Source organism: Mauremys reevesii, linkage group 6, assembly GCF_016161935.1.
Source record: "Mauremys reevesii isolate NIE-2019 linkage group 6, ASM1616193v1, whole genome shotgun sequence".
Classification (NCBI taxonomy): Eukaryota; Metazoa; Chordata; order Testudines; family Geoemydidae; genus Mauremys; species Mauremys reevesii.
The window spans coordinates 100408182-100430634 of NC_052628.1; the positions used below are offsets into that span (position 1 = coordinate 100408182).

Here is a 22453-nt window from a genome sequence, read left to right on the forward strand (position 1 = left end):
AACTGTGATGGGCTCCCCATGGGGTGCCACCTGGAACTGGGGCCGGGCTCCCTTTACACTGTACTGCTATGACAGGCCCTCAAGCCCCCTCCAGCAAACATACAGGTAGGGACACACCCACCTACAGTTACACACAGATGCTGAGATCAGCTCAGCATGGGAACGGTCAGCTAAGGCACTGCCCAGTTCCTAAGGTGCACCTCCAACCCCGGACTGAAAACCCAACATTATATCATCTTGTGCTGCACAGAGAACTGTACAGCGTAAACTCATGAAATTCGCCCCCTCCCTCAATGTGGAGAGGAATATACACAGCTTTCTGACCCAAGTTATGATTTCCATGCACTGGTTTTAGACAAACCAAAACAAGTCTATTAACTACAAAAGATAAGATTTTAAGTGATTATAAGGGATAGCAAACAGATCAAAGCAGATTATCTAGCAAATAAACAAAAACGCAATCAAAGCTCTGATGGGGCAAGGCCAGATGGCTACAGTAATGTAGTGAGGAACAGGTATGTTAGCCCCAGGCTAAACAAATCCCTGGTACCATGGTAACCAAATGGCAGTTGCTCCAGGTTAATCAAAACACCTGGGGCCAATTAAGATCCTTCTAGAAGGCAGTGGAGACAGCTACATTGATTGGGACACCTGAAGCCAATCAAGGGCTGGCTGGAACTAGTTAAAAGCCTCCCAGTTAGTCAGTGAGGTGCGGGCGTCAGGAGTTATAGGAGGGAGTTGTGCTGTTGGAGGAATGAAGCAGTACAAATCCATATCAGGTGTAAGGAAGGAGGCCCTGAGGTAACAGTGAAGGAGATATTGAGTTGGGGGCTGCTGTGGGGAAGTGGCCCAGGGAATTGTACATGTCCTATTTCCAAAAAGTCAGCTACCATAGCTGCTAATTTTAGGGTCCCTGGGCTGGAGACCAGAGTAGAGGGCAGGCCCAGGCTCCCCCCATCCCCGATTAATCACTGAGACTGGGAGGCAACAGAGACTGTGCGAGGGAGGATTGCTTCTCCTCACCTCCATTGTTGGCTTATGATGAAAATTGCTCAGTAAGCTGTGACCCTTGCCTCTAGAGAGAGAAGGGCTATGTGGAGGATCACAGAGAGCCTCTGAGGCTAGCAAAAATCCACCAGGAAACGCGGGACCCACAGGGACAAGGTCGGAGCTCTGTCACAAAGCTTAATATACTAAAGAGATTGGATATGAGTAACAAATTCTCACCCTAATTATTGATTTAGGCAGTTTGCAGAGATTCTTGACGGCAAACTGCACTTGCTTGCAGCTTGAAAACCCCAGGTATTCCTTTCATGGGCTAGAAATCCCTCTAGCCTGGGTTCAACCCTTCTCCCCCAGTCCAGTCTTTGTTCCTCAGGTGTTTCCAGCAGTCTCCTTTGGGTGGAGAGTCAGTGAAGAACCATGATGATGTCACTCCCCTGCCTTAAATAGCTTTTGTATATGGCAGGAACCTTTTGTCTCCCCCCTTAGTTCCTACACCTGGTCAGTGGAAAAACACTAGTATTCCAAGATGGAGTCCACTACCAGGTGATTTGGTCACATGCCCCTATAGGGACACAGCAGCCATGACTTGGAGGCTGTTTGTAGCATCCTCAGGAAGGCTCCCCAGTTGGAGATTAGCATCTTCTAAGACCTATTGTTCCCCCTAATGGCCCTTCCTAGCCAGCCATCTAGACTGATTGCATTCTGCCTAGTGGGCATTCCCCACGTGTGAACACATTTGTAATAGATGCATAGACAATATTCCTAATTTCAGATACCAAAATGATACATGCATACAAATAGGATAATCATGCTGTGAATCATAACCTTTTTAATGATATCTTACATGACCCATCTTGCATAAAATGCATCATAGTTATGCCATAATCATAATAATATCACTTTGAAGACTATGGGGCGCAATGCCACACCAACTATATCATGATCTTTTATATGTCTTATATTCGTAATTATCATTTAAATCAATGACAGATGTAAAGGCCTCCAGATCTGTAATTCCCTGTTTCCTATTTGCCATCTGTAATGCCTTCTTTTCCACCGCTTCATCAAAAATCAACTTCACTCTAAGCAGGTGATGGTCGCTGCCGGTGTTGAAAGGCTGCACCACAGAGACATCTTGAATGATGCGCCTTTTATCGACTAAAATATAGTCGATTTCATTCTTGCTCTCGCGTTTGGCACTATCCACGTCCACCTTCTTGCAGTCTTCCTTTTGTACCAGGTGTTTGCCACATACAATTTTTGTTTCTGCCATCGCTACCAGCCTTTCTCCTCTTTCATTCCTTTCGCCACTCCCGTATCTCCCTATGAACTTTTCACCAGCTTTCCCTCGCCCGACCTTGGTGTTAAAATCTCCCATCATGACAGCATAAATGGACTTTTGCACAAGGCTCTTTCGAGCTCTCCATAGAATTCTTCCACTTCTTCGTCCTCACTTGCACTTGTGGGAGCGTAGGCCTGGATGACCTTGAGGGTAGCTTTTGACTGCATCTTCAGATGCAACACACCGATACGTGATGATATTAGCTGGCATGATACAACTTTTAAAGACCAATCCTTACTGATGATAAATCCGACTCCTCCAACATTTCTAGCACCATCTCCCTTTCTGAGCCTCCATTCTTCTACTTGATTTCCAACTCCTTCTTTCGTCGGGTTTCGCGGACACCAAGGATATTGCATCTTATCCTTTTCTTCTCCTCCATCAGATGGTTTAACGTTTCCTCCCTCACCAGCGTCCTACAATTGTAAGTACACACAGAGAACGTGGTCCTTTTCCATGTTGGCCTAGCACCTGACATTTTTAGCAGCCTCTCGTCGCTCATGTTCCACTCCGCCACCGTAGAACGATTCGATGATGCGCACGGAACTAAGACCCATTTACTCGTGTTGTTTTAGCCATTAACTTCAAGCCATCCCACTGGCTAGGCGGGCAGGCATGGGTACCTCCTCAAGCTTAGCTAGCCTTCAACCTCTAAGGAGAAGGAGATGCGCTTTTTCTGAGAAAGCAATCCCCCTCCCTGGATTGAATAGTCCAACTCTTTTGTAGCATGGTTAGACCTACCAGGGCATATGCCCCACTACCATAGCTGTCAGACGGCCAGGGCCACCACTGCACCACGATGAGCCGCTGAGGTAGGATTTTGCAGCAATATAGAACCTTATTGTTAATGCCAGATAAAAGTAGGTGTCTCCCACAAATTCCTCCATGGTGAAGAGCTATGCAAAGAAATTATTTATTTAGCATCTCATCAATGTCCTTATCTATTTTAATTGTTCCCTTTTTTATGGTCTGCTTCTACTTATTTCTAAAAGCATACGAACACATTTTTCATGCTGTAACCTTCTAATCCTGAGCTATGACAATTTGTCAAATCAATGTGCATTACTAATATAATAACTTCAATTTTAGGGTTTTTGGGGCCTCAGAAATATCAACACAAGATTCACTTTAGGAAGTTAAAATTTTAAGCATGAGGATTAATGAGGAACACCAGTTTATGCTAACACAGTTACAGTCTATATAATAATGTGTGCATTCTATACTTTTTAAATGTATGTTTAATTTGATATATCTATATCTATGAAAGCTTGTAGCTGAAGAGTTGTTGTTTTTTAGTGTTCACCTTTAGTTGCAGTGTCTTCTCTAAGTTTTCAATCTTCTTTTCAGCTATTTTAAGCTGCCTTAGCTCCTCTGACTCTCTAAAAGAGCTCTTTGGGGACAGAGACCTTGAACGTTTCACAGGTGGTTCCTGGAGAATAAAACAAGGACATGGTTGAACTAGTTGGAACACTGGATTATGAAAGACATGCAAAATTAAAGAACAAGTAATTTTGAATACTAATAATGAATTATAAAAAAAATCCTGCATGGAATACCAGAGAAATAACAAGCAGAATTACCACAGCGCTACCACTAAAGGTTTCTCTGTGACTTGTTAATGAGAATATTCATTTACATTTACATTGTTTCTTTCAGAATAATGATGTCCCATTAGGGAAGACTAAAGGGTTATAGACTCAAAAATGCAAGAAACCTCATTACAAAGGAGGGGATAGAGGCTGGTCTAATTGCTCTATAAGGGTCCAAGGTTACACTTGATAGGACAACCAGAAACAAGAGGGAAAGGATTTTTCTCCCTTTGAAATAGTTTAACACACTGTGAAGTTGAAGGAACAATATGCTTGAGGAATATAAATACAACAGACAGTAGATCTTATACTATAATGACCATATGGTCATTAACTATAATGTGGCTAACTAGAGACAAGAATATGTGTTTATATTATGTACAGCTTCATATAGCAATCTGGAGAAAGAGTATGTGAAAGTAACACTTAAACTGGGCAGCATTCTTGTTCTGACTATGTCATATGTCCTTATATAAAACAAATAAAGTCCTCTTCAGATTAGGCATACTGATTTTCTGAATAACTTTGTTTAAGGACAGTGAAACATTGAGCAGCAGCTTAATATCCATGAGGTAATCATTTTTAAACTTCATCACTATGAGATAGTCAGAATACAGAATACCATTAGTGTTAGAGGGCAGTTTTTTTAGGTCTCTTCATTAAAATTTGACATGTACTTTTAGTATTATGATTAAATTTCACCTCTACTCTGTTATAACACCACCCAACATAACACGAATATAACGTGGTAGAGCAGCGCTCCGGGGGGCAGGGCTGCGCGCTCCCACTGATCAAATCAAATTCGATATAATGTGGTAAGATTTTTTGGCTCCCAAGGACAGCGTTATATGGAGGTAGAGGAGTATTAATTATTAAAATTATTTAAACCACATATAATCACATAACTTTGGACAAATAGCGGGGGGGTGAGTCATTACAATTTTTATTTTTTATAACTAAATGATATATAACAAAGAGAGTTTGGATAACACTCAGTTACTATACACCAGATCAGAGTATTCTTTATTAATTCTTATGTACGTAAATGTCAGTGTTTTATCTGTCATATCAGTAATTTTATCTTACTAAACAATATATAAACAAAAGCATTTGTGATACTGTCAAAATAGATCAAAAACCACTTTTCTGGTTTTCACAGATATTGGCAATATACTACCCATAAGTTTATCTTCCCAAATCCTGTTATACAAATTAAGAGACTCTTTTCATTTTCCTTTGGCAATTGTCTTGCAGTGGTAAGTTTAACACCACCCCCCATATTGTAGTTCGTGATTTTTCCTATAAATATCCATACAATTTTAAAGAAAATAAAAATATCAGATTCTACATACTTATGGTTAATTTTAAGTATTTTAAAATTCCTTGCATTTGAAAGATGCCTAAATAAAAGAAATCAAAAACAGGAGCGCAGAACATGTGAAAAAAATGTAACTTTATTTGCTTCTTATGGCAGAAAGAATTCCACTGTTATTGTATTAATCTATATAAAGCATTTAGACTCAACATATTGAAATTCCTAATCTGAAATTGTCAGAACTCAGGGACAAGATACCATACTCTCCATGTGTTTTCAGCAGTTCTTATGCAAGCTGGAAAACAAATTGGAGCTATAAGGAAGCTCACGGCATTAATGTTTAAAATACTTTTTACAATGTGGTATATATTTAGTATGGTGCCATGTTACCTAGGAAGAGAATAGATGTCTATGAAAAAGCAAGATCATTGGTCAATACTTTTTTTATATAAAATTTTGGCCAATATTTTCAGAAGTGACTGATTATTTTGTCTGCCTCACTCAATAAAGTGATCAGTCAGACGCATTAAAGGGTGGAACATTTAAGATTTTGCAAAATCAAGCCCCTTTAAAGTGTCTGAAGTTGGGCACTCAAAAACTGAGAACACTCACTTTTGAAAATCTTGGCCTTTGTGTTTTTCACACTAATCAAAATTCACACATACCAAACGCAAGTCCATGTCTACCGTAGTATCTAGTTACTGCATACCTATATTTAGTGGCCTTAATAAGAATTTAAAATGTTACAATATAAGTGTTACAGGACACCTTATTTTTCAAAAGCAGTGAGTTAACTTCTTTCTCAAACTTCATATGTGTACAGAAGACTGAGAAAAAATCTGATTGCCCAGAAGCTTGGATCTAGAAGTCAAAGGGGAAGTTTACTTACGTTATAGACATATGGTTCTTATGGGTATTCACTGTGGGGGGGGTATGAGCTTTGTGTGCCCAATAGCAGTGTCCGTTGGTCCACATACCTGCGTCTCCTCATGTTCCCAACCAAGGGTTTATGGAAGAGCATGGACTGACCGTACATCCAGTTCCTACTCTACCGTGAATCCAAAGAGGACCCGAGCAGAACGGAAGGAGAGCGGGTCGTGAATACCCATATGGACCATACATCTCCAAGAACTCCAGTTGCTATAAGCTTCCACTCTTCTTCAAGTGCAAGTTCCTCTCGGTATTCACTGTGGGTAATGTCCAAGAGGTGCTCATTGAGGAGGAGGGTGCAAGGAAATGTGTTGCACCACAGACTGGAGGATTGCTGAACCTAAACAAGCATCTCCAACCAAAGATTGAATAAAAGCATAATGTCTGGTAAAGGTAGGAATGCAACCCCTAGTTGGAGATCTACATATCTCTGAGATGGGAGCTCCTTGCAGGGAAGCCACTGAGGCCACATGGGCTTGAGTTGTTTGGGCCCTGACAGTCTGAGGAGGAGCAGCTTCATTTAAAATTATAAAAAAGGAGGCTGCAGATAGAAATCCACTCAGAGCATCTTTTCGAAAAGACAGCTTCTCTCTTTACTTTCAGTGATAGTGACAAATAATCGTGGAGCCTTCGAAAAGGGTCTTGTTCAGTGTAAGTAGAAGCAATATACCAATCACTTCCTGTTCTATTGGGTTTCAAAAACATCCCTGGATAGGGTACCCCACTGATGGAAGATGTAGTGTCCTTTTGACAGGTGAAACTCCCACTTGTGATCCCTGGGCAAATGTCTGCTGAGGCTGTCTGTCAGGGAATATATTATCCCGGAATGTGCGCTGCTAAGAGGGTTATTCGATGTTGCATGCACCAGTTCCATAGCTGAACTATGTCTCTGCACAGGGTGGGGGGGGGTGGATGTCACTCCTCTCTGTTTGTTTATACAGGAGACAGTGATCATGTTATTTGATCTGATCTGGATATGTGTGGACCAAATACGGGGTAGAAATGTCACCGCCCGTTTGAGAATCCTTTCGTGAGGGGATCCCTGAAAAGGGACAGGGAGAGGGTTGTGTGTGTAGGGGGCAGGGAAGACAGGAACTCTCAAGTGTGGTCAGTCAATACAATGTCCAAGACCCATTTGTCCAGAGTGATAAGGTGCCATATTGGGAGAAAACAACCCACCAAAGGGAATGGGGATAACAGGTGATAAGAAGGCTGGTTGATGGCTCTCAGGCATCCTGTCAAAATGCTGTTTTGGCAAGTGGCTGGGACTGAAGAGAGAAGTAGAATAGTGCTGTGTGCCTGTCATGCTGGACCCTCTATTGTTTTCTGGGGGACTGGTAGGTCTTTTGGTGGAAAGAGCGAGGCGGTGCGTGGTATCTAGAGGGAGACGGCCTGAAATATTTTCTGTGTATCTCTAAGGAGCAGAAGGTAGTACAAGAGTAGTTGGGGTGTGAAATGACATCAATTTTTTCACTAAAATGATTGTTACCCTCAAAAAGAAGATCCTCTACTGTTGCCTGAACCTCCTTGGGGAACCACGATGCCTGCAACTATGAGGCCTGTCTCATGACTTCTGAGGTAGCCATGGAGTGTGACACTGGCCGCACCATTGAGTGACACTTGGAGGAAAAATATTGCTATGGCATATTTAGTGCAAAGGCATCCAGGTGATTTTGGAAGCCCTGTCAGGTTGCTGGGTTGCCAGAGGGACCGCTGGTTCCAAGTCATTTTCTTCTTATGAGTAAGAGTCGTCAGACTCTAGTGGTGCAGCCACAAGACCTGACTCCAACTGACCAGGGACAGGAACTGGAGAATAATGCACTGTGGTGTCAGGCCTTCCACCTCACAGCTGGAGCTTGGGACCAGTTAATGTTGAGTAGACAGTGTCATGAAATCTTTCAGCAGGATCGGATCTGAGAGGATCCATATAAATTGCCAGATCCTCAAGAAAAATTTATCAAAATCTTGCTGGAGGAGAGCTGGCTGGTGTCTTAGGTATGGCTGGATCTGCCAGCATCATCTTGGTACCAGATTGGTACCGCCAGTGCATAGGGAGAATGGTCTCTTCTGTCTCTGTAGGTTGCTGGAACTGGTCCTGCCCTTTCAGGGTGCAGTTTTTGCAGCACTGGTAGCTATGTTATTACCAATATCTGCCTTTTTCTGTGAGTTCTGGGTGCACCCATTTGGGGACACGGAGTCTCAGGTGGTGCCAGATAAAATAGGGAGAGAGACCTCTTTTTAGAGGATTTGTGGGGTGATTTATCCCTCTTCTTGCAAGAATGTTTACTTTGCCTTCACTGTGTCTCCATTTCAGTCTTTGGGCTTGTAGGAGGACTCTGAACTGGCTGATCCTGAAGCCAGAGAGATGCTACCAAGAGGTTAAGGTTGGGTAGAAGGGGATCAGGAAGGCCCAGGGTCTCAACAGGCCTCACTGAGAACGCCATAAGTTGTCTCCAAAGTCTGAACTCTTGAACACAGTGCATTAGTACTCAGTGAAAAAGCATGACAGATGTCACATCTCAAGGGATGTGGGGATACGGGCAGCTCTTGTAGGGATCATTCATCAGGAACACCAAGAGGCAAGTGAGGCAGAGTTTGAAGCCTGGAACCTTGGGCATAATAGGTGCCCCAAAAAGTGGGGGAGCGGAAGTGGGGGGGAGCCCCCTCATCCCCAAACTAATTAAACTAAACTAGTACAAAAACTAATTCCTAAAACCTAAAACAATGTACAGGATTAAAGATAAAGCAGGAACACTTGCAGTGTAGAGACACAGAAGGGTTCTGTGTTTGACTACAAGTGGTAAAAAAGAAATGAGACATGGTCGGTCTGTGCCACCGCTTATGCCCTCAGTTGGAAGCATGAGGAAATGCAGGTTCTGACCAACGGAGACTTCTATTGAAGAATTTCCAGTCCAGGGTGCATGGAGCACACATGCTCCCACAGTGAATACCATAGGGACCAGCACTCAAAAAAGAATATTGTGTTTCCTGACCACAGACAAGGAGAACAAGGGAGGCTGGTGGTGGCCTGGCTGATAGGCACAGCAGTACTGAACTGCCAGTCAGGAGGAAGGGTGGAAAGAAGGTGAGAGAGGACCAGAGAAGAGATCATACTCCCTTGATGGCTAGATGGCAGGGAAGTCATGAAACTTTTTTGTTGCAACACAGGGTCACTCACAGTATAGAAAAGGTAGAGAACTATCCCCACTGATGACAGAGACACAAATAATGCCTAATGAGAAGTGGTGGGACTAGTAAGAACCGCACTACTGTGGTTGAATATGTTGTTGTCTGTTAAGTAATCTGATCAGAGATCTGTGAAGAGAACAGACTGGGTCTGGGCTTTTCAGCAGCAGTCAGGTAATTCAAAGGCAGTCTTTGCCAGAAAACTGAAGTTAAATTTTTTAGCCAAGTTAGAGTAGGCTGTGTAGTAAAAGGTGCTGTAATGTGATTGCCTGGGGCTGCTGCAATACTCAAATTGATTTCAAGAGGGAGATGGCTTCTCTAATACCTTGCCTCACAACTGCAAACTTAGTTGCTTCTGCTGCCAGGTTTAGGCACTTTAATTTGCAAATTAATCCTCAAATTACACAGTATTTTAAACACATTTACATCAAGACTATATACATAGATTTGGTTGCTTTAGATTTTTTTTTTTTTTAAAAAAGCCTCTTTGGAACAAAAAAAAATGAGTCTGTTTTTTGTCGGGAGTAGAGAGGGGGAAGAAAGATCAGCCTGAATGAGAAGAAGGCAATGCTGAAAGCTTTCACGGAAGTAGTCTTAAAGAACATCCACAGAAAAATATGCTAAGTAATGTGAGAAACAGACATAATTTCACTTTCCACTGTTAATGGAAAGATAAATATCTATGGGCTTGATGACAGAAAGATGAAAGATTGTTTAACTTGTAGAAAATAAGGAAAGGTTTTTTTATATGGATAGTCTTCTAACTGGGTATGCAACTTTTAGAACTGATTCTCTGTACATGAGACTTCTCTGCAAATCACAGGAAATACAGGCAACACAAAGTGCCACTTTTTCCACAAGAATCTCGTACGATGAGTTTGCTCCATAAATCGTAACATGAGAAAACCAAAACTTTACCAGGTTGTTTAATAATGAATGGAACTATTAAAGGTCTTAAAGTTAAGCATATATTTTGCTGGATCAAGGTGCTTTGGTGAATTAGACCTAAATCTCATTAGATGAAGGTAATTTGGCCTTCTGGCTGATGCCTTGGGCAACTGTGAGCTAATTCTGATACATCCATCAGAATGGGTTGCCACTAAGGTCAGAGCACTAAAGATATAATTTGATGTCACCTATTTGGAATATTGCAAAAACTGAGTCAGGGGCTCATGTAGGCCAAGTTAGGGGTGTTTGTAAGGAGAGCAAGAAAGGTAAATTTGTGGGCATATTGTATTTCATGGTGAATTTTATAACCATTGTGACTGAATTCTCACTTACTTTTCAAGAAGAGGAATGAGGATTTCTTACTACTTACAGCAACAAAAGACAATCATGGTCTGCATGTCCAAGACCATATCATTGGGATGACAAGCCAAATGAATATGCAAATTTAACAAGGCTTTTAACCATTAGGTCCCTTGTCTTTCAGAAAACATAGCTTTTGGTTGAAATACTGTTCTCACTGTCCTGTAGCGCAGCAAGATGTAGTATGTGAATTTCTACAGTTGACATAATCAAAACAAGCTCATACATACATACACCCCAAAGCACACAAAGACATATCTCAGGTGGATAGTAAAATGATCACATATCCCAATTTTACCAAGACAGGCCCCGTTTTTCATGCTGTCTGCACAATCTTCTTTTGGAACACCTGAACATGTCCAAGTTTTACTTCATTTCATCAGTCAAAATGTTTGGCTTTTTATAATTACAAAAAGTTTGTCTGAGATATTCCTATACTGAATAGAGTTTGCTTTGTGTTTATTTGCTCTATGTTTACTAGGAACAGACACCCCAGTGGAATGATGGTTCAATGTGATGAACAGTGTTGGGAGTGAAGAGAAAGGTCACCATCAAAAAGAGCGTAGACACCATTAAAGGTGTTCTTTTCCTCAAAGTAAATATTAACAGCTGTTCAGTGGTTCATTCAGAACACTAAAGTTACTGTAAAAACGTCTTCCATTCTGAAAAGCATGCACGTCGTTGAGTCAGAAGCTGGCAGTAGTTTTACCAGCATATTTTATAAAAAAGGGTAGTTTTTCTCTTGTATGAACATTTTGCAACCCTTAAAAAGCTCTACAAAAGTGGTCTGGTTTTGTTTTTATTTTTTAAAATATGGTCACCTTAGCCTATAGATGTTTTGCAGTCCTAACAAACTATTTTCTAGTGCAGGGGTGGGCAAACTAAGGTCAGCGGGTCGGATCCGGCCCCCCTCAGGGCTTTGGATCCGGCCCCCCTCAGGGCTCTGGATCCGGCCCGCGGGGTTGCCCTCCGTGGCACCGCGGGCTCTGCGCCGCTCTCAGAAGCAGCCCCTGGGTGGGGGAGCAGAGGGCTCCGTGTCTTGCCCTTGCCTCCAGGCACCGCCTCCCGCAGCTCCCATTGGCTGGGAATGGGGAACTGCGGCCAATAGGAGCTTTGACAGAGGTACCTGGAGGCACTGCAAGGGCAGCGCACGCAGAGCCCTCTGCCCCCTCCCCAAGGTTGTGGCAGCTCCATGCCTGCCCTGGCCCCGGTGTGCGCCGCTGCCACACCGGAGCCACTTTAGGTAAGTGGCACCAGGCTGGAGCCCGAACTCCTCCTGCACCCTGCCCCCCAACTTCCTGCCCTGACACACCCCTCCTGCATCCCAACCCCCTGCCCCTGAGCTCCCTGCTGCACCCCGCACCCCTCCTGTACCCCAACCCCCTGCCCTGAGCTCCTTGCTGCACCTTCAAACCTGTGCACCCCAACCCCCTGCCCTGAGCCCCCTGCCACTCTCTGCACCCCTCCTTCACCCAAACCCCTGCCCTGAGCCCCCTCCTGCAGTTCTCACCCCTCCTCTGCCCCAATCCCTTGTCCTGAGCCCCTTCCTACACACCGCACCCCCTCCTACACCCTGCACTCCCTCCCGCACCCCAACCCCCTTGCCCCAGCCCTGCATACAATTTTCCCACCCAGATGTGGCCCTTGGCCCGAAAAGTTTGCCCACCCCTGTTCTAGTGGTTTGAAAGGAATCTGGGAATAAAACATATTTGTAAACAGAACTAAATTAAGCACTCATCAGGAATAGCAGGCACGAGTGGAGGAATGAAGTAATGTGTTCTATACCAGATAGACATTCTCTATAATATTATTTGGGTATGTATACTTAAAATACTGATATTGAGTTCTTTAAGATTTGTCTCAGGTGGCAATGGTATTGTCATTTGTATGATTAGTCCTGTCCTTGCTTTAACAAAGTCTCACACTAAAAACAAAAATTAGAAGCTCTGCGTAACAGTCCAAAAGAGAAGAACAAGAAGAATATAGAGAAATTATTTTCTTCAATCACTTGATTTTAATATACCTGAAAGAGACAAGATCCCAAAAATTGGGACAATCATATTTTCTTGCTGGACAAACCCATTTAAAATTTTTGCTTCCTGTGAACAAGTGATCTGAAAATAAGTATTTTGCAAGCATAATGTACACTATGGAATAACGAGACAGAGCTGGCCACTCAAGGTCCTATAATATAGAATACTAGCTACTTGGTAATCTTCATAAGGGAACATCTTTGAGGAAGCAGAATGCCACCCCCACTTTGTAAGCTAGGCAGGGGTGTTTCTGTGAGTTTCCATGTGACATAAATGTCTTTCACCCAATGTGCTCTATAAAACCTCAAGAACAAAATCTTAGAAAAGTAAGCTGCTGACCTGGCTGATCCACACCAGTTTACACAAATACCATAAATGAGTTCTCAACCATTAGAATTATTTTAATATCTATTTTATTAATAGGTAATAATGACTTTAAATAGAAGGAGGAACATAATTATAAATAAAACAACAAATTTAGTACTTTACAAAATAAAAGATATCCGGACTATAAACTGAAGGAGTTCTAGTTTTTAGTACTTTGTATAAAATAACACCACTTCATATTCAAAAATTCAGAGGCATAATTTTCCATTATTTACAAACTCTTATAAAATAAAAATTCTTATTACTTATATTTCCATAGAAAGGAAAAAAGGGTATCCTAACAAACAGAATGAAATACTTAATATTCATTTTAAGAAACCTGCAAAGAATTTGACCATTAAATAATTTAATTAAATTAAGAACCCCTTATTCTGTGTTAATAAGGTAAAACTTTCTACTCCCAGAAGTTATTTTAGCAAGTCTTTGGCAGAAAATACAAACACCCTTCAAACAACCTTCCACAATTATAAGCAGCATGGACAGTTATTAAAAACAGTTATCTGGACCCCTGAGCAAAAATGTTTGGCTTTGCCAGCCTCATTTTGACATAACAACACAAGACAATAAAACTATCCTACCTCATGCTTTCTTCCAGACTTTACGTTTTTGCTTTCAAGGATGTCTGTGCTGCAAAAGCTATGCTCTGCTAGGTTAATATTTGCTGTTTTCAATTTTTCCTGCAAACACTGTATTTCAAATTTCTGTGATGCTATAAGACACTCTAGCTCATTTAAAGAAGGTTGTTGAAATTCCTAGAAAATAATAGCACAAGTATGTTTAATTAGTAACATTAAAACCATAGAATTGTAATAAGAAAATATAGACAAAGCTGACTTCAGAAACAAGATCATTTATGTCATATGAATCTGTGCAAGCTGTAAAAGCTTCCTTCCTTGGGAATCAAAGGTGTAGCGATCCATCAAAAGCAACTCCCTAAGATCTAAGTAAATGTATTTTCACAATATCATACATTTTTAAAATCAGGAGAAAAATTAAAAAATTAATTTATCATGATTTACAATGTCTGTCTCCATACAAACATTAAAGCAAGTTGGTGAAAAATAACTATTGCAGTCATTTTAACTCCTACATGAAAAAAACAGGATTTCTTGACAAAAAGCTTTAACTCCAAAATTCATTAGTGCTAAAAATTAAGATCCCAAGCCTCTTGGTATCAATAAATTACAAAACTAGAAGATAAACAACAGTGGCAATGTTGCTCTCAGAACTACTTTTGTAATTATTTTAGAGTGCCCAAAAGTGTAGCCGCTGCCTCGCAAAAGTAAGTAAAGACACAGCCCTGACCTGTGGAGCTTGTAATGTAAATTCAGGTGATACAAGTAATGAGGGTCCAATTTAACAAAAGAGATGGAAGAGAAGAAATACAAGAGAAGAGGAAGAGAAGGTTAATGACACTGGATCAAACTGTTACTCAGTAAGTCATGTACACATCTTCATGGTGCCGCTGGATTAATTATTTCAAAATTTTAAATTTATTAACTCATTTTATAAAGACTCCTTGGCATAATAGAATAGGAACAAATTCTTCTCATCCTGGCCCTGATTCAAAATCCATTGAAATCACTAGAAAGGCTTGCATGGACTTCAATCACCTTTAGATCAGGCCTCTGATGTACAAAAGTATCATCATTTACTTTAAGGGGACTACTCATTTCCATAAGGAAAGGAAGATGCTAGAATAGCTATTAACACTTATTATTCCTTCATCCAAATATACACATCAAATGGTCTGGCCAAAAAAAAAAAATCCAAAAAACCCAAAACTGCTACAAGAAATCATTTGGTTAAGTTTGCTGGACAGTTTCCACATTCAAACATATCGTCAGACAAATAGCAAAGTCTGAGCAAAAGGGCTTTGCTCACAAATGAATACACTAAAAATGCAGAAGGATTAAAGAATAGGAGAGTGGACATAGTCAGATGATTCCTTGCTATGCAACTTTTTGCCCATAAGCACTATGAACTTAGTTCCTGCAAGTAAACATAAAACCAAAAATATCAAGCACTAATTTTGTTAATACGATAAATAAGATCACTCCTCAGCCAGATACAGAGCAGAAGGGTAGGGAGCTCCTTCAGGGTGAGGGAACAAAAATGGTCAACAAGCTTACTAACACAGTTCATTTAACAATCTCTGTTGCACTCTAAGCTATTTGAGACTATGTGGTTGCAGATAGATGAACACTTCCTCTCCCTCATTTCTGATCCCCAGGGACACTAGAAGGCAAGCCTACAACAACTGGGAGATCATAAACAAAAAAATGAAAAAGCAAGGTGAAAGTGACAGGGCAGGTACTTGGTTTGCCAACTACAGAAAGGAGGATTTCTATGGAGGTAGGATTCTTCACTTTACAATTTGTCAGAGCTTCTCTACTACTGACAGGTGAAAATAACCCAGAAGATAAGAGTAAAGCCAAGGAATAAAGGGTCTTTGCTGTTTTGTATTTAAGTAATATACTTTAGGACATTAGATTTTTATGGAGCTTTTCAATCATGTTTGCATATATAAAATGATCAAAGAAGTTCAATACAAAATAACATCCTCTTTTTCATTCTAATAAACATGCACACACGCCCATGCCCATAGGCATTAGATTGAATAAAAGTTGTTTGCTGTTAAATTTTGAACTACATGTAAATGATACATCCATTAGATATAAAACAATTCCTTGCCAGCTTGCAAAAAGGGAGTGGACTCTCTAAACTCAAGGTACGTCTATACTTACCAGCAGTGTGCAGAGTACAGAAACTGCACACTCAGCTAGGACACTTATAAATAGCAGTGTAGATGGTAGGACATGGCTTAGGTGAGTAACTGCCCTATATGACTGAACCCCCAGGGCAAAGAACCTATGCAGCTCTCTACATGTCCAAGCAGTGCCTCCCACATCTACACTGTAATTTTTAGCAGTGTAGTGCCCTCTGCCTTCCCACTTCTGAAGCATTTCTCTGCTCCAGTGAATGTCATGATGGGGCTTAGGCTGTCAGAACTAGTGGTCAGAGCAGGAGCCAAAATGAGGAACCCGAGCCAAGAATCAGAACTGTGAGTCAAGCAAAGTGTCAAAGCTGGAGACAGGAGTCAAAGACCTGGGGAAGGGATCAGGAACAAGGCAGGAACACATTATGAAGCAAAGTTCAGGAGTCAAGTGAGAACTCAAGGTCCAAAGCAGCAGCCAGCCAGTAATTCATCCAGTTGCACCGACAAATCCCTGTGCCTCCTTCTAGCTTAAATAGTACATCCAGACCAATCAATGGGGCCAGGCGCTCTGCCAGTCAGGACTCCCAGGGCAGTGCCTCTGGTGGGGCTAGGGTTCCATTCGCCACTCAACCCAGTAATTAATAAGAAGCTTCTGGATGGCAGCTGGAACATGAAAGGTGCTTGGATTCCCATGGAACTGGGATCAAGATCCATGGATCCTCACAGTGAAAGGCTCCAGCAGTGGGGAAAGGCTCCAGCAGCTCCCCTCTGGCAGAGCCTTTTCTTGCCCCAGTGAAAGGCTCCAGCAGAGGAGAGCTGCCAGAGTCTTTTACTGCATGTGTAGCTACACATACTGCCGTGGCAAGTGTGGATACAGCCTTCCTTTCACCGCACTGTATAGCTACACATGTAGGCCCGTACTCTACACACGACAGTGTAAGTGTAGACATAGGCTCAGTTATGACTATTTTAATTAAGGGCAATATTTTATTATATCCATGAAATATAACTTCTTCAAAGTAGAAGAAAAATCCAAGACATTTATACTGAAACTTGAACCAGTAAGATTACAGTAGACAAATAAACTTAAGTCTCCTTTATGGTATAATTATTGGCTGGTTATTGTACTTATGCTGTCAAATTTCCCCAGTCACCAATGAGATATGCATAAATGTTATGAAATGAAAATAAATGTAAGAACCACAAAATGGGTGAAACGTTGGCTACCCTGAAGTCAATGGCAAAACTTTCATTGACTTCAGTGAGCCCAGGATTTCACTTAAAGAATTTTTCTTCTGTTTATCTTTTTTCTCTAAGAGTTGTGCAAAAATGAACATGCAGGGGTAACTCATTATAAATAATTCTACTAAATAAATATTTTCTCTTTCTCTCCTTTGTGCGTGTGCGCGCGCACACACACACACTAACACACAGAGTAAATATGCATATCTCTGGGTTTTTATTTTATCAGAACCTTTTCAAGGGTCTGTGTTCATATCCTTATAGTTATGCAGTGGATCACCATTACCTGTGTAGAATTTACTGTATGTTTCATAGGTAGGGAGTCTTCAGAACCTACTGTATATTTTATAGGTGTTGCTCTTTCTGTGGTTTCAGGAACTCTGAGAACTCACACCTTATTCTGAAGATATCTATTTTCAAGACTGAGAGTCTCTCTAATGAATGTAGTGTTTTTATTAAGATGTTGTGTGTTACCTTCCAGTATTTTAATCTTTTCTTCACCCCCTGATATACACTTTTCTGTGTTTACCAGTCTGGTAACAGCTTTTTACTTGCGTTCAAAAGGACTTCTGAATTTCATGAGTTTTTAGATTTAAAATTAGACTTTTCCAAGCTATACAAATTTAATCAAAGCTATCTCAAAGTTCAGGGATATTCAGATTTGGGGATATGGCTCATTTCACATGGCACTAATGTAATTCTGTGTACTAAATTTTCCTTGGTTAGGAGAAAAAATAGTGGAAAACTAATTTTGAAGTGAAGGGGTTTGTCTTTTGTGCTAGCCAAGCTTCTCCTCTGAACAGAAAATAACCTACTAAAGAATTACTATTTGTGGATCTTGAAAGACAGAGTGAAATTCTGTCAGACCCATAGTGAAGAGTGGTCACTGCCCTTTTTCAGCAATAGCAATCCTCTTTAGTTGTTCAGCTTTTCATCTGCACCCTTGTTTGGGTGCTACTGCAATACAAATGAAAAATAATAATGGAAATGTTAAAATTAAACCGACAGAAATTGCAGATTATTCACTGCAACCTGACATTAAAAAATGGACATGACCTTAAGTAGGAGTGGTGCTGCAGTTCAGGACTTAGGAAAGTAATCAAAACCCAAATCCTGCACTCAGACAGTCCAATCCAGAATGTGTACTAAGGAGATCTGCAAAGACTGGAAAGGAAAGAAGCCTTATGACACACCAAGGAGCAGCAGCGGAGCTCCTCTAGAACTGCTAATGCAGAATCAGTGCTGTAGTAAACCTCTTTCCCACTAGCTGGAATTCTAAGTTTCCACAAGGATGAGAGAGAATTGTCAGTAGTTCCATAAAGTTTCAATTCCTTCAAATTTGTCCCCAAACCCATAGGTTGCATTCAAAGTCCCTGCACAGTTAGACTCCTACATAGGCTGCACACACATAGATTGAGTACACATTAAAAGCAGGCTCTCAGAACTGCCAGAAGTCAAGCATCTCACCTAGGGCATTTAGCAATCCTGTCACACCTCCCCACAGCCCTGCTGAAATGTAATGTACCCTGCAGGGCTGCATGGATTTTCTTGTACACCCCTACCCGATATAACGCTGTCCTCGGGAGCCAAAAAATCTTACAGCGTTATAGGTGAAATCGTGTTATATCGAACTTGCTTTGATCCGCCGGAGGGCACAGCCCCGCCCCTCCCGGAGCGCTGCTTTACTGCGTTATATCCGAATTTGTGTTAGATCAGGTCGCATTATATCGGGGTAGAGGTGTAGTTTTTCCACTAGTCATCAGGGACCACAATGATGGAAGAATAGCAGGCAGCCAAGCTGACACTCCCACTTCTCCTCTTGCTGGATGGATCCAAGTGAGCATGGAGTAGCTGGGATCAAAAAGGTGACACCTGTGGCCCTGAGGTGAGGTGTCAAAGAGTGACAGAGGCTGATGAAAAGAAAGGTCAGACAGTGAGAGCAGGACATGTGCCCCGTGGGGCTGGCACACAATATGGGGACAAGGGCAGAAAGAGGGCCACAGAGAAGGACAGAGGCTGAAGTGGGAGATATTGATCCAGGATTTGCAAACCCCATCTGCAGGTTGACTTGCCCAAAATCCCCATCTCCCCCTTGCCCAGATACTGTCCCACCCACTTCAGTCTGCCCTAAGCTTTCACTTCTCCTCTTCCTCCTAATTTTCTCAACCCCACCTCACTGTAACCTTGGCTCCCCAAGCTGTCCCTAGCTCTTCTAGCCCCTCACCCACTTCTGAGAGATTTAGGAAGATAGGGTGGTACCTGCTCATACTGTGTGGAGCATGAGCAGGGGAAGATCCTGAGGAGGAAATAGTGATTAGCTCTGAGCAGCAACAAATGTTAGGTATGACACTGTTAGGTATGACACAGCAACAAATGTTAGGTATGACACTGCATCACAAAGTAAATGTGTAAGTTAATTTTACAGGCTACTTCCCTCAGATCCCACTGAGGAATACACTAAGAAACTGCACCATCTACTCAGGACACTCCCTACACTAACACCGGAACAAATCAACATACCCTTAGAACCCCGACCAGGGTTATTCTATCTACTACCCAAGATCCACAAACCCGGAAATCCTGGACGCCCCATCATCTCGGGCATTGGAACTCTCACTGAAGGACTGTCTGGATATGTGGACTCTCTACTCAGACCCTATGTTACCAGCACTCCCAGCTATCTCCGTGACACCACTGATTTCCTGAGGAAACTACAATGCATTGGTGACCTTCCAGAGAACACCATCCTAGCCACCATGGATGTAGAGGCTCTCTACACAAACATCCCACACACTGATGGAATACAAGCTGTCAGGAACAGTATCCCTGATGATGCCACAGCACAACTGGTTGCTGAGCTCTGTGCCTTTATCCTCACACACAACTATTTCAAATGTAATGACAATATATATCTCCAGATCAGTGGCACCGCTATGGGCACCCGCATGGCCCCACAATATGCCAATATTTTTATGGCTGACCTGGAACAACGCTTCCTCAGCTCCCGTCCACTCACGCCCCTTCTCTACCTACGCTACATTGATGACATCTTCATCATCTGGACCCATGGGAAGGAGACTCTGGAAAAATTCCACCACGATTTCAACAGCTTCCACCCCTCCATCAACCTCAGCCTGGACCTATCTACACGGGAGGTCCACTTCCTAGACACCACGGTGCAAATAAGTGGTGGTCACATTAACACCACCCTATACCGAAAACCTACCGACCGCTATGCCTACCTTCATGCCTCCAGCTTCCATCCCGGACACACCACAAGATCCATTGTCTACAGCCAAGCACTGAGGTACAACCGTATCTGCTCTAACCCCGCAGACAGAGACCAACACTTAGAAAATCTCCACCAAGCATTCTCAAGACTACAGTACCCACATGAGGAAATAAGGAAACAGATCAACAGAGCCAGATGTGTACCCAGAAGCCTCCTACTGCAAGACAAGCCCAAGAAAGAAACCAACAGGACTCCACTGGCCATCACATACAGTCCCCAGCTCAAACCCCTCCAACGCATCATCAGGGATCTACAACCCATCCTGGACAATGATCCCACACTTTCACAGGCCTTGGGTGGCAGGCCAGTCCTCGCCCACAGACAACCTGCCAACCTGAAGCATATTCTCACCAGCAACTGCACACCGCACCATAGTAACTCTAGCTCAGGAACCAACCCATGCAACAAACCTCGATGCCAACTCTGCCCACATATCTACACCAGCAACACCATCACAGGACCTAACCAGATCAGCCACACCATCACCGGTTCATTCACCTGCACGTCCACCAATGTAATATATGCCATCATATGCCAGCAATGCCCCTCTGCTATGTACATCGGCCAAACTGGACAGTCTCTAAGGAAAAGGATAAATGGACACAAATCAGACATTAGGAATGGCAATATACAAAAACCTGTAGGAGAACACTTCAACCTCCCTGGCCACACAATAGCAGAATTTAAGGTGGCCATCCTCCAGCAAAAAAACTTTAGGACCAGACTCCAGAGAGAAACTGCTGAGCTCCAGTTCATCTGCAAATTTAACACCATCAGTTTAGGACTAAACAAAGACTGTGAATGGCTTGCCAATTACAGAACCAGTTTCTCCTCCCTTGGTTTTCACACCTCAGCTGCTGGAACAGGGCCCCATCCTCCCTGATTGATCTAACCTCGTTATCTCTAGCTTGCTTCTTGCTTGCTTATATATACACACCTGCCCCTGGAAATTTCCACTGCTTGCATCCGAAGAAGTGGGTGTTCACCCACGAAAGCTCATGCTACAAAACATCTGTTAGTCTATAAGGTGCCACAGGATTCTTTGCTGCTTCTACAGAACCAGACTAACATGGCTACCCCTCTGATACTTAATTTTTCTGTCAGTCACCAACGATGAGATCTTTTGTTTAGTAAAGATCAATTAAAATCATATGCTCTTGTACTGCAATATGAACAGAATTCATTTATGTTATGTTCACATACTAACATGCAGCATGTATAAATTGTAATTCATTGCAAAAGGCTGTCCTTGAAATACGCTTGGTGGCGTATTTCTTTACGTTTTAAAGAAATAAAAGTGAAGAAACTTATTTATACAAACCAGAATTTATCTCATTTCTCGCGTGCATGTCAAATTCAGACTCTGTCAATACAGCTGAATACAACTGAAGCTCAGAGCACAGATCTATTTATTATATCCAGTAGCCTGTAGAACTACAAAAGAATTAGGGACATGTTGTAACTGGCCCTGTGTATGTGCACTAAATGGGAAGAGTACAAGGAACCTTCCTACTGCATCCTGCCCACACTAGGACCATCTACAACCTGGCTAAGAAATGAACCCACTGCCTCTCCTACAACTTTTATCAGCGGTACTTGCAGTCCCAGATAGGGTTGCGGGAGCAGAGCTACAGTCCTACCCATGCCTCCAGGCTGCACCACCTTTCAGAGCTGACCAGGCATAGCAGGAAGGAGTGGGAGAATATTCTGGGCCTTTTTAAAGGGTGACAGAGCTTTCTACCTGAGTTATGTATGCTCCTACTGGGAGCTCTCCTACCTCCCCAATGCAAGGCTGTGGTTTTGAGGCACAATCTAACTCTTAATGTGGAGAACCAGAAGGATACAGTGAATAATAGGCTGAATAAGCAGTCAGTTAGGAAACGACATAACCCCCAACCATTTGGCAATCCAATACAGAAGTATTTATTAACCAATTTTTATAAAATTTCTTACCACAGCAGCTATGGCCTGAATTACGAGGATTAAAAAAAAATAGATATTAACAAAAATCAAGAGAAGAGACAAAAACAGTCAAAACTAAATAAAATAAATGGGTTTTGAATCATGTCCTGAAACATATCATATAAAATTAAATAAAAAATGCA

General features: G+C 42.1%; 1 protein-coding gene and 1 long non-coding RNA gene across 12 annotated transcripts in view; one reads left to right on the forward strand and one right to left on the reverse strand.

The window, feature by feature from the left end:
- Window positions 1-22453, reverse strand: part of CNTLN (centlein) — a 275778-nt gene that overhangs the window by 140464 nt on the left and 112861 nt on the right. For 10 of the 11 annotated variants that reach the window (XM_039544616.1, XM_039544618.1, XM_039544614.1 and 7 more), the window contains 2 exons: window positions 13674-13847; window positions 3651-3776 (listed from right to left, as the gene is read on the reverse strand). In XM_039544616.1, coding sequence (XP_039400550.1) covers window positions 3651-3776; window positions 13674-13847 — 300 coding nt within the window. The remainder of the gene's footprint in view (window positions 1-3650; window positions 3777-13673; window positions 13848-22453) is intronic. The other variant, XM_039544621.1, reaches the window with a different exon arrangement.
- LOC120408084 lies at window positions 718-11457 on the forward strand. The gene is made up of 2 exons (XR_005600410.1): window positions 718-801; window positions 11157-11457. It is a non-coding gene; the product is annotated as an uncharacterized LOC120408084 (long non-coding RNA).